General features: G+C 37.7%; 1 protein-coding gene across 2 annotated transcripts in view; it reads right to left on the bottom strand.

Moving 5' to 3' along the window:
* The window catches only part of ABCD3 (ATP binding cassette subfamily D member 3), a 91,279-nt gene that overhangs the window by 56,869 nt on the left and 21,411 nt on the right, over positions 1-12,999 (bottom strand). Inside the window, exons 2-3 of one of the 2 annotated variants that reach the window (XM_070405641.1) lie at positions 12,488-12,524; positions 3,549-3,647 (exon numbers count right to left, since the gene is read on the bottom strand). In XM_070405641.1, coding sequence (XP_070261742.1) covers positions 3,549-3,647; positions 12,488-12,524 — 136 coding nt within the window. Of the gene's footprint in view, positions 1-3,548; positions 3,648-5,928; positions 6,066-12,487; positions 12,525-12,999 lie in introns of those variants that run through there. The other variant, XM_070405642.1, reaches the window with a different exon arrangement.

The raw sequence follows: 12,999 nt of genomic DNA, 5'->3' as shown, positions 1-12,999 counted from the left end.
ATTAAGGTACTAAAAATATAGCCCTTTAAGTGAAAGACAAGGCAGGGAGTCATACACAGAAGTAGTGAATGAAGCTGTAAGAAAGAAGATGGTGTGAAATAAAGTCTGTGATTGAGCTATGACAAATGCTACCCCAATGTCTGCTGGAAAGAAACAATACCATCTTTCTACCCTATCTTACCATCTCAAAGTTAGATATTCAATTGACAGTAGAACCTATTGATTTTAATAAATGTTGTCTGTATGCCATTCTAACTGTAATGTTAACTTTTAATTCAGACCTTTCATACAGTCTCAATCCTAAATTACTCACTTCAGTTGTATAAAGGTGGCATTAGACAAAGATAGTTTATTTATTTCTTCATTTTATGCTCTTGGCTTAATTTATCCTTAAAGTAAGTATCAAGTTTACTTGTGTCACTTTAGCAAAATCTGGCAAACTAATTATTGACAGCCCCAAAAAGCCTTTATATAAAAGATGTAGTTAAAATCACCACTCTTCCCATTATTAATGGGTTTGCAGACTATGACAGAAATTGAAGATCTGCACTAATGTAGGCTTTCTCTCACCTTCTGGTATATATGAATTTCCATATATTCATATGTAGTATTTTCATTTCTCTATTTTATAAATTAGTTAATCTATCCCTACCTCCAATCTTTTTTGATTTCTATAGGAGTTTACTTCACTTTCTTGAACTAGGGTTAAATTTGGATTTTCATATCCTTCAAAAATGGTTCATAAAAAAACTCTAGACAAAACTGGCAGGTTAGCCAAGTTAGGCTCTTCTATCTCCTTACTAACTCCTAGAGATCTATCCAATGTCTCGCATTCATTTTGTAGTCAACAAACCCCTGCTAAGTAGTTAAATAAGTATATGCTGTTAACTGATGAGGGGGGAAATATATGAAACTTTCCAGAGAAACTTGTATTTTAAATGTATATTTTATTGATTTTTTACAGAGAGGAAGGGAGAGGGATAGAGAGTTAGAAACATCGATGGGAGAGAAACATTGATCAGCTGCCTCCTGCACACTCCCTACTGGGGATGTGCCCGCAACCAAGGTAGATGCCTTTGACCAGAATCGAACCTGGGACCCTTCAGTCTGCAGGCCAACTCTATCCACTGAGCCAAACTGGTTATGGCGAGAAGCTTGTATTTTAAATAAGAACTCTCCAAAGTCAGGTAGGTTGTAGAATAAGAAAATAACTAACTATGCCTGAAGAGTCCTGGGAAACCTTCACAAAGAAGATAATGAGCATTAAGCTATTTTTTTTAAAAGTATTTGTTACGTTTAAAAAATAACTTAATTTTGTTGGGGCGGAGGCCCGGGATGTCATAGACATGAAGTCATGACAGCACACAGCCTGACTGAAACATGGCAAAGAATCTTCTAAGCAGATGATATTGAAAGGAAGGTCAAAGTCAGGTTGTGATTTATCCTATAAGAAAATGTATATATTCTTTTTATTAGGATTTTAACTAGTTAGAAAAGGAGAAGCAAACAGACCATTTAAGAGATTATAATAATCCAGTAGAAATGGAAAGCGACTAATTTAAGAGAAACTCAAGGATACTTGGAAAAACATTTAAAATACAAGGGAGGAAGCATATTTCAAAGTTTCCGTGTGATCTCATTTTTATTATGTGCTCACACCAAAATAATAACAGAAGTTCTCTCTGAGTGGGAGGCTAACAGGCACCAAGAAGAAAAAAATATCTATCTGCATTTACCATTTTTTTTTCAAGGAACACATTATCTCTATCTAATCAGAAATAAACAAATGTTTTTATTTTTCAGAGTTTCTTAAGGGTGGAACTCTTAAGAGTTCCACTTAAAGGTGGAAGTAAGGGAGAAGGAGAGCAAGTCCAGTGTAATGGAGGAATATTTATTCTCCTCGGGAATCACATTGTTTTTGGAGCATCTTATTCTTTTCTTGCTATTAATAGATTATAAGGCAAATGCTTTTTAAAATTTGAACAATGGGAAACATCGTAAGATAAATTTGGCAGAAAAGATTAAAAGGGAGATTCTCTGAAATGAGACTAATTAAAGAACACTATGACATCCAGGCTAGAATATTTAGAAGAAAAACTGTCAGATCCCAGTGACTGAAAGGATAAGGTATGAGGAGAAGAAGAGTAAAAGGTGATGATACTGGTGCAACCACTGTGGAAAACAGTATGGAGTTTCCTCAAAAAATTAAAAATGGAACTCCCATTTGACCCAGTGATCCCACTTCTAGGAATATATCCCAAGAAATCAGAAACACCAATCAGAAAGGATATATGCACCCCTATGTTCACAGCAGCACAATTTACAATAGTTAAGATTTAGAAACAGCCTAAGTGTCTATCAGCAGATGAGTGGATTAAAAACCTGTGGTACATCTACACAATGGAATACTACGCTGCTGAAAAAGAAGGAGCTCTTACCATTTGCGACAGCATGGATAGAACTGGAGAGTGTTATGCTAAGCGAAATAAGCCAGTCGAAGAAAGACAAATATCTCATGATCTCACTCATTTGTGGAATATTATGAACAAAAATAGATCCATATAGACACAGAAGCATCCAACAGACTGTCAAACCTCAGAGGGAAGGCGGAGGGGGGGGGGGGGGGTGGTAAGAGATCAACCAAAGGACGTGTATGCATGCATATAAGCAAAACCAATGGACACAGTCAGTAGGGGGATGACTTCATGTGCAGGGGGGTGAAAGTGGCCAGGGAGAGGTCAATGGGGTGAAAAGGAGACATATGTAATACTTCAAACAATAAGGAATTTAAATTTTTTTTAAAAAGGTGATATTTTTAGTTGTATAAAAGGAAAATACTGAAGTGATTAAAGATGGAAAACACAGCAATATTTTATTTTTTAATCATTAAAAAAACTTATCTGTAATATGTTAAACAATAAAAAAAAATTTTCAGGCCAGTAAAAAAAAAGGACACATCAATAAAGATAATCTTGATAAAAGGGCAAAGAAAGGGATAATAAAACTTTATTCCTACAACCAACTCACTGAAAATATTTGAAATTTCAGATATCATTTTGGTATCTTTTTTAAAAACATGTTTAATAATTTTATTAACCAATGTCACCCCAATAAATTCAATAAATAAATTTAAAAATAAACAAAACATATTTAGTCAAATATGAAGAAGTAACCCTGAAACCTATCCCATATCAATGTGACTTATTAGTATATTAATGAAATAAAATGATTTGTCTTTCTAAATTTAATCTTGTTTTCAGCACCATAACTTAGGGTAGCTGCACTAATGTACTCTAGAATGTTACATAAAACATAATAAAATAATATTTCATAAATAAGAGAAGACTATTTTAAAACTGGCACTGAACAATAAGGATACTTATGTGACAATGATTTAAAGACAAAAATTTAGTAGTCACCATGACCCATATAGAAAACATTTGGCCTTAGTATGACAAAAGCTTTATAATTTTATTGTTCTAATTTCATGTAACCTTTAAAGTTGAACACCTAATATTATAATTTCACTTTGTTTATATATGACTTACCTCTTTACAAAATGTTCTAGGGACCATGATTTTCAGAATCCGTGAGAGCCTTGAAAAAAACACCTTGTCCACCATAGCTCGCTCTTTTTTTCCTTCTTTCTATATAAAAAAACAAAACAAAAATTTTAATATAGCTATAACAAATCTACAACAAATAAGATTAAAGAACCATGTGTTATCTAAGTCAATATAAACTATCAAGATGTTATTGCATTGAGAAAATACAGAATTGTACTGCTCTTCATATTCAAACATGCTTTCAAGAAAAATAAGATGTTACCAAAAACAATAAGCTGCATTTGTTTTATCTTGAACATGAATTTCCCTGATATCAATTGCATGAAACTTTTAGATTCCTAAATTTATCACTTAGCATTTCTAATATGCAATTTGCCAATTCACTCTCTCTTCCTCATAAATTCAATGACAATGTTTCTTCACTCATACAGCTCACAGAGCAGGGGAAACATAAAAATTAATAAGTAAATTGTTACAGATAGACTAGGCAGGGTCATGAGAAAATGAACAATGATTCAGACAAGATGATGAGAAAGGTCTCTTTGGGAAGGTGGCATTTGGGCTGAGATATAAACAAAGTGAAACTATGTCATCAGCTTGGAGGGAAGAGGGTAGTGAAGCACAGGAAATACCAAGCAGAAAAACCTAGTGGTAGGAATAAAATGGGAGCAAGATGATAGTATTGCTAGAGCAAAGGGAACAAAATGAGAAAGCTGAAGGTAGGCAAAGACCTATGAAGAACAGAGGGTTAAAGCCACAGTAAGGATTTAGACTTATTGTCAGTGTAGAGGGAAACCACTAAAGATATTTAAGAGTAGTAATTAATCTTATTACCCTCAGACATTTCTTCATTTTGACTGGTTTGCAACGATAAGGACAAAGTGATATGAATTGGGTATGGTGGAGGCTATTTACTTTATTACCCTTGGACTGTCTGGAAGAATAGATAGGAGGAACTTCTTGGGATAGATAAGACACTCCAGAAGGAACCCATCCCCTACCTAGCCCTTCCCACATCTCCCACAATCACAGCTCAATTATTTGTTAACGAATATACTATTGATAAATACCCAAGATATAGTGAATTCTATTAGTTAGACAAACTTTAGTGTAAATATGCTATAGTTAAATTAGCATCTATCTTGATACCCTACAGTGAATAATTTTCGTACTAAATTAGACTAGTAATAAGCTACCATCTATATGTCAGACACTGTGCTAAGTGCTTTATAATCCTACTAGTGGCCCAGTGCACGAAATTCGTGCACATTAAAAGGGAATTAATTAGAAGAAATATTTTAATATTGCTATTTGCCCTTTCTCTATAATAGAAGTGTCAGAGATGAAAGAAAATTAGTGAGATGTATATGAAAATCTCCCTCCTGTCAGAGTCTGGGGTGCGCCGTGGGACCCAGAGTCAAGTCCCCACCCACCCGCATGCACCTCAAAGTCACATGAGACCCAGACCTGGCCAGCCCACCCCCGTCAAGCCCCACCAGGCAGGGGGCCCAGCCTCAGGTCCCCCATCAACCTCCTCCGGGCAGGGCGGCACGGCCTCAGGTCCACCAGCCCCAGTGGGAGGGCGGGAGGGCAAAAGGGTGTGACAACCATTTGCATATTAGCTCTTTATTATATAGGATTAGGCACAGAATGTAGTACAAAATTATAGACCAAGGAAGGAAGTCTTAAGTTTGTGTTTGTAGAATTCAATCAGGAAGACTGATAAAAAGAACTGGATAAAAATCAGCCAATCCTACAATTGTTGGAATAGAGTCAGGTCTTTCAAACCTTACTGAAGGCTGCAAACCTCATCCTACTGAGTTACAGGCCCAGTCTACTTCACTTACACATACATGCATTCATTGATTCAATATTTACTCAGCCCAAGGCACTGTTCTAAATGATACAGACACAGCAGTAAATAAAACAGACAAAAAGCCCTACTCTATTTACTTAGCTAGCCTATTCTTTTCCAGGCAATCTCACAACTTCAACCTAAATCTTCCCTTTTACTCCACCAAACTGAAAAGAACAAGGAAAAGGCAATACACACCAATTACCTTAAAAAAAATAGTTAAACTTCTACTCTCAAATTTTTTCTCCTGTCACTGCCTCCCTACCTCACCTCATCCCATCAATAGCCAGTTTTCCATTGCTAACTTGAAGTGAAATAGAGTAATTCCAAAGTGAAATGGCCATCTTCTGACTTAAACAGAGCACTACCTACTTCTACATGGGTTCACAAAAAATACATAATAAATAAATAAATAAATAAATATCTAGGGCAAACAATGAGGAAGGTTTAAAAAAAGTTCTAAGATAGTAACATTGAAGCATTAAAACAAAAACAAAACACAGCTACCTGGTATACAATTCCTCCTCTTTTTTTCTGTTCCTGTTGTCACTGCTCCTATTGCTTAAGCTGTCTGAAAGCCTGCCTTGATTACATTTCAATCCATGAAGGGAACTATATACTTCTTAAAGTCCTCACAGGATTTTCTGCAAAAAAAAAAACAAAAAACACCACCTGGACTGGAGGACTGGCTCAGAAGAGCTCAAGAAATAGAGATGCTCTACCATTCTTGAACCTTGAAACCATTCTAAATGAGAATACCTACAGAGACATTACATTTTGTAAACAGTAAGCATGCATTTTAAATTTATAATTGACTTTCCCCACCTCTAAATTTCCCAGTAATTTCTTAAAAATACAAAAACCACTTTGTTGCTATAAATTTAACATATAAATTATAGAAAAAGCACGCAAGCCATTAGATAAAGACCAGTTAAGAAGTTCAAGTATTAATATAACCAGAAAAAAATGTACCTAATATTCAGGAGGCAACAAGGGCGTTGAGAAGTTCCTATTTATGGGTCAATGATTTGGAAAGGAGAGATGAACTAAAACTGACTAAAAAAAAGATAGATATTTGAAATAGCAAATAAAATAAAAGGCCATACAGTGCTGACCAGAGTGTAAGCATAATATATACAATGATTCAATTTATAAAATGTTTCAAAATGCAAAATAATTTTACCTATATTGTTTATGGAGCTATACATACCTATACTTCAAAAAGTATAAAAATATGCATGGGAATGCTAAACACCAATCCCAGCACACTGTTTACCTTAATGTCTTTTGAATTTACATGATGTAAATTACAACAAATTTAAATAAAAAAGTATTTTAAAATCAAATTAATTATCTCTATATACTGTTTTCTAACTGAATTCAATCTTTTTCTCCTTCTTAAATCTTATGTCTTATGAAAATTCTTTCAATCCACCCCATCCTACCAGATTATAACAAATTTCAATGAAAAAAAATCTCTTTTAAATTGCTTTCCCTCATAAGTAACATATTCACTAAAAAAAAAAAAAGAAAGAAAAAGAAAATTCTGATTAGCAAAAATAAGAGGCTTACACCTACCATTTAGAGATATCAACTTAATATTTGGCATATATACCAGATTTCATTTTAGTATATACTAGAGACCTGGGGCACGAAATTCGTGCACGGGGGGGGGGGGGGGGGTTCCCTCAGCCTGGCCTGCACCCTCTCACAGTCCATGAGCTCTGGGGGGATGTCTGACTGTCGGCTTAGTGGGCATAAACCCTCAGTTGGACATCTTAGCATTGCCACGGAGGCGGGAGAGGCTCCCACCACTGCTGCTGCACTCGCCAGCCGTGAGCCTGGCTTCCCCCTGTGGGAGCACACTGACCACCAGGGGGCAGCTCCTGCGTTGAGTGTCTGTCCCTGGTGGTCAGCACACATCATACTGACCAGTCATTCCACTATTCGATCATTTGCATATTAGCCTTTTATTATGTAGGATACTCTGTAGATGAGGACCCCTAGAACCATAAGAAATGCAAAAAATTCACTGTTAACTCATTCTCAAATTGCCCCCATTTAAAATCAAATTGCCCCCGTGTGGGGCATGTGCTGCACCTTGGGAACCACTGGGCTTGATACTTTTCCTCTCTGAGCTTCATTTATGAATACATATGCATATACCATGGGAATTGTAATCTCTTCTCCGCCTACCTCAGTGGGTTGTCATGAGGAGGTTCTGAGCTAATAAACCTAGAAATGTTTCATCAAGTAAGTGATGTCTAAACGGGAAGGGATTGTTATTTTTAAACCCACGGGTACCCTCGCAGGTAGCAGGTGCTGATTAGGGAAGGAGGGCATGATTGTTTCTTGGCACTGTAGCTATGGAAGCTTTGCAGAGGGTTCCGCAGGCCTCGGAGGGGCGGGCTCTGGCCAGCAGCCCTGTAGCAGTGGTTGTCCCTGGAGGCGGGGCGTTAGGGGAGCAGTGAGGTCGAAGGGGGAGTAAATGTCAAACCTCTCGCTTGGCGCCATTCTTTAAATTGTCCGTGGCTGTTTTCACAGCTGTGCCTGCTCAGGGCAGGACTCCAATCTCCTGGAACCGGGGGGGGGGGGGGGGGGGGGGGGGAACGGGCCAGGGCAGAGCCAGGCGGGCTAGGAGGGGTTTAGCCACGCCCCCAGTGAGGTTCAGCACACTTCTGCTGGTGCTGCTGCTACTGCGGGGGGGGGGGGGGGGGGCGGGGGGGGGGGGCCTGACCCTGGGGGGCCGCTCAGGCCTGCCTCCACCCGAGTCTGGAGTTTTAGGGAGGAGAGGCATGCCCGGCCCCAGCAGAGGGGGCCCAGCAGCAGCAGGCCGCAGGCCCTGGGTGCCTCGGGGGTGCTGACGGGTGGTCGCCGGCATGCTATTGTTGTGGGTGGCCCCTGGCGGGGGGTGGCGGGCGAAGAGATCGGGAGTCAGAGGTGTGGGCTGCCGCTACCCTCGAAGCTGGGTCTTCTCCCCATCCGGTCAGCCTCCCCATCCCCCTGGGGGTGTGGGGGCTGGGGTAGGGTGTCCATGCAGGGGGATTGGAAGAGCTCCCCATGGCCGCTTCCTCTTCCTTCTTTGCAGTCCGAGCTCCTGTCAGGCACTCTCCTCAGACCCCCGGGAACTTGGCTCCGGCCACCCATCCCCTGCTGCGCATGCAGCCTCCTGCTGGTCTGTCAATATGCAAATTGGTCGTTGCTGTGACACCGTTAGGACCAATTAGCATATTACCTCTTTATATATATATATATATATATATATATATAGATAGATGTGTATAATGTGCATGTGTGCACTTCCTCAATAAATTTTACAAGTGTGGTATCAGTGTGCACAATACCTTACATCCTTTTTTTGCAAACCTATTAATCTAAATTTATCTTGCTCACACAATATGATCAGCAAATAAGTATATGATAAAAACATAGTACAAAAAAAGAAAATTTAAAAACAAGTGAATGAACTTAGCTGTACTAACTAGTTTCGATGATGTCCTAGAATTTGCAGATATAATATGTAGATAGTAGATATAAATAACTAAGGTTTGATATAAATCAGCTATGGTTTGATTACTCAGATATAACTTAGATATATGAGAGATTATGAAGATGGAGATATGCCAGACCACTAGAGATAAACACATCTTGAACCATTTTTCAAAGCCTGCGGAAAAGATGATGGAAACTAAAGAAGAGCAATTTTGATGTCAATCTCCAGGATATTCAGAGAATAGATATTAATATGAAGGATTTGGGAATACTTAAGAAACACTAACCACTCTAAGCCAGTGTGAGTTTACTAGGAATAAGTCATGTTAAACTCTTCTAATTTTCTTCTTTTTGAGGATATTATACTAGTATTTAGCTGACATATACAATGTAAACTCCATAAGGACAGGGACCTACTTTTATAACTGCTATACACCCAGAGCCAAAAACAATGTCAGGCATATATAAGAGACTCAATATTTGTTGAAAGATTACTAAATTAATCAAGGAACTTGGTGTTTCTTATAAAATTATTGTGGCCTTAATGGAGAAATAAAGACCAGGTTTTGCTACAGTTGAATAAAATTACAGCTGAATAAAACATAACCATAAAAAAAAAAATTAAGAGATGCCACAGAGTAATCTCATTGGTCCTTACCTAGTTAATTCTATTAGCAATTTTGACAACAAAAGAGAAGGCCAATTAAATTTGTAGATAATACCTGCTACCTAATAGACTAGATGCTAGAATTACATTCAAAATTATACTAATAGATAGACCTATTATCTACATATATAATAGCCTAAGCGACCATTAAGATGGAACAACTGGAATGACCAAAACGATGCACATTGAGCAGGCAGGCAGGCGAGCGGTTAGGAACAAGCAGGTTAGGAGTGAGCAGGCAGCCGCAAGCAGGCAGGCAAGCGCTTAGGAGCGAGCGGTCCCGGATTGCGAGAGGGCACCTTAAACCCCGCCCCCATGCACAAATTTCGTGCACTGGGCTTCTAGTAATATATATAACAGTACATAGTGTAATATGTATAATAATATAGATATCATATAGACTAATATTATAAACCAAATAAGCTGACCTTTATAGGGAAAATTAATGTTTATTTCAAATAAATTAACTGAGTTACCACACAACCCAGCAATTCTACTCCTAGGTATATACCCAAGAGAAATGAAAACATATATCCACACAAAAACTTGCATATGAATGTTCATGGTAGCATCATTAATCATAGACCAAAAATGGAAACAATCTAAATTTCCCTCAACTGATAAAATATGGTATGTCTACACAATGGAACTATTCATCAATAAAAAGGAATGAAGTACTGATACATGCAACAACACAGATGAAACTTAAAAACATCATGCTAAGTGAAAGAAGCCAGTCACAAATAGCCACATTTTTATGAAATGTCCAAAATAGGCAAATCTGTAGAAACAATAGATTAGTGGCTGTCAGGGCCCAGGAGAGTATGAGGAATGACTCCTAATGAATACAGGATTTCTTTTGGGGGAGAGGAACATTTTCTAAAATTAGGGGTGATGGTCTCACAACTAAAACTACTGAACTGTACACTTACATGGATGAATTTTATGGCATATAAACTGTATCTCAATAAAGCTGTTATTTAAAAAAAGAAATGAAGACATCAACTGACAAATACAGATGTTGAGAATCTGTCAACTGACCAGTTCATCAGAATGATACCTGAAGGTTATAATAAACTTGTAAATTTTGCCCACTGAGTATGTTGTTGACTGTGGGTTTGTCATATGGCCTTTATTACATTGAGGTATGTCCCGTCTATTCCCACTTTACTGAGAGTTTTTAGCATAAATGGATGCTGGATTTTATCAAATGCATTTTTCTGCAATTATTGCTATGATCATGTGGTTTTTATCCTTCATTTTGTTTATGTGGTGTATGTGTTGTTCTGTAGATATTGTATCAACCTAACATCCAAGGAATAAAGCTCATTTAATCATGGTGTATGATTTTTTTTAATGTATTGCTGGATCCAGTTCCCTAATATTTTGTTGAGGACTTTAGCATCTATGTTCATCAGGGATATTGACCTAAAACAGTGATGGCAAACCTTTTGAGCTTGGCGTGTCAGCATTTTGAAAAAAAAAACCCTAACTTAACTCTGGTGCCGTGTCACATATAGAAGTTTTTTGATATTTGCAACCATAGTAAAATAAAAACTTATATTTCTGATATTTTATATATTTAAATTCCACTTAACAAAGAAAAATCAACCAAAAAAATGAGTTCGCGTGTCACCTCTGACACGCGTGTCATAGGTTCGCCATCACTGACCTATAACTTTATTTCTTTGTAGTGTCTTTATCTGGTTTTGGAATTAGGATGATACTGGCCTCATAAAATGAGATTGGGAGTCTTCCCTCCTCTGTTTTTTGGAATAGTTGGAGAAGGATAGGTGTTAGTTCTTCTTTTAGTGTTTGGTTAAATTCACATGTGAAGCCATGCAGTCCAAGACTTTTGTTTGTTGGGAGTTTTTTCTTTTTTTATTATTACTGCTTCAATTTCACTAGTTGTAATCTGTAAATTCAGATTCTCTGATTCTTCCTGATTTAGTTTTGGAAGATTGTGTTTCTAGGAATTTACCCAGTTCTCCCAGATTGTCCAATTTGTTGGCATATAGTTGTCCGTAACATTTTCTTACAATCCTTTGTATTTCTTTGGTGTCAGTTGTTACTTCTCCTTTTTCATTTCTGATTTTATTTATTTGGGTCCTCTATTTTTCTTGATGAGTCAGGTTAAATGTCTATCAATCTTGTTTATCTTTTCAAAGAACCAGTTCTTGGTTTCAGTGATCTTTTGAATTGTTTTTTTAGACTCTATTTCATTTATTTCTGCTCTCATCTTTATTATTTACTTCCTTCTACTCACTTTCCACTGAATGTAAACAGCAGTTATGGTTAAAAAAAATAAAAGCAATTTTTGGCTGACTTTTAGCAATACATATAAAGAGATATAATAGTGCTGATATATTCCATGCTAATCGGACCATGTCTGTTCAACTACATTCTATTCTAAGTCTAGAGAAACTAATGAGTATAGGTCTAGAGGAATGAATATAGAATTGAAAAAGGATCAGAAACACTGTCAGAGACACTTGAAAAAAATGAGGATTGCTTAGAATGGGGGGAAAAAAGACCCAAAGGATATAACTATCTTTAAACAATATGAGGGCCTATCAGAGAAAAGAGAGTAGACTTGTCCTATGTTGCTGCAAAAGACAAAATAGGCCATCACTAAGTGCCCGGGGGGAGATTAATCTCATCATGAGCTAGAACTAATACAGTTATGTCTGCCTCCTAGGTACTCTCCAACAAATGAACAGATTCAAGTAAATACCAGTCTATCAAGGACTCCTATTTCAGGAAGAATTCCTATAATATGTAGCAGATTGGAGGTGATATTTAAGTTCTCCAATTCTAAAAATGCTATGATTTTTATCTTAATTCAAAATTATATAACACATAAATAAATGCATAAAATTCCAAGGAGTTGATGATTTAATATTTTACCTCATTTTTCTGTAATGGTGGTTTTCCATTTTTCTTACTGCAGAAAAAAAAAAGAAAGCACTTTATTTGCAAACTATTCCCATCATAAAATTTGTTTTAAGATATCAAAAGGACATACTAAATTCTCCAAAGGTTTCTTCTTTCACATATCATACATAGATTATATTAAGTATAATAGTACAGCTGCATCTTATTAAATACTAGAGGCCTGGCGCACGAAATTCGTGAGCAGGTCCAGTTCCTAGGCCTGGCCTGCTATCAGGGCCATCTTCCCCAGCTACCCACAGCCGGCCCCGCCCCCCGCCACCACCCACCCCCAGTTCCCTGTTAGCCATCAGGTGATCTGTGCCTGACAGCCGGGGGAAGGGACCGAGAGGTGGGCTGTTCCCGCCCGCTCACCAGCCCTGCCCCCGTCGCAGGTGGCCATCAGGTGATAGGAGCCTGCTGGCCAGGGAAAGGGACCAAGAGGTGGTCAGTGCGCCTCATAGTGACTGGTCCAGTGGTCGTTCTGG

The sequence above is a fragment of the Myotis yumanensis genome, unplaced genomic scaffold (assembly GCF_028538775.1).
Source record: "Myotis yumanensis isolate MYYU_CA2020_CCGP unplaced genomic scaffold, mMyoYum1.0.hap1 SCAF_2, whole genome shotgun sequence".
Lineage (NCBI taxonomy): Eukaryota > Metazoa > Chordata > Mammalia > Chiroptera > Vespertilionidae > Myotis > Myotis yumanensis.
The sequence above is the reverse complement of the archived record's forward strand: the minus strand, read 5'-3'. Positions and strand labels throughout refer to the sequence as shown.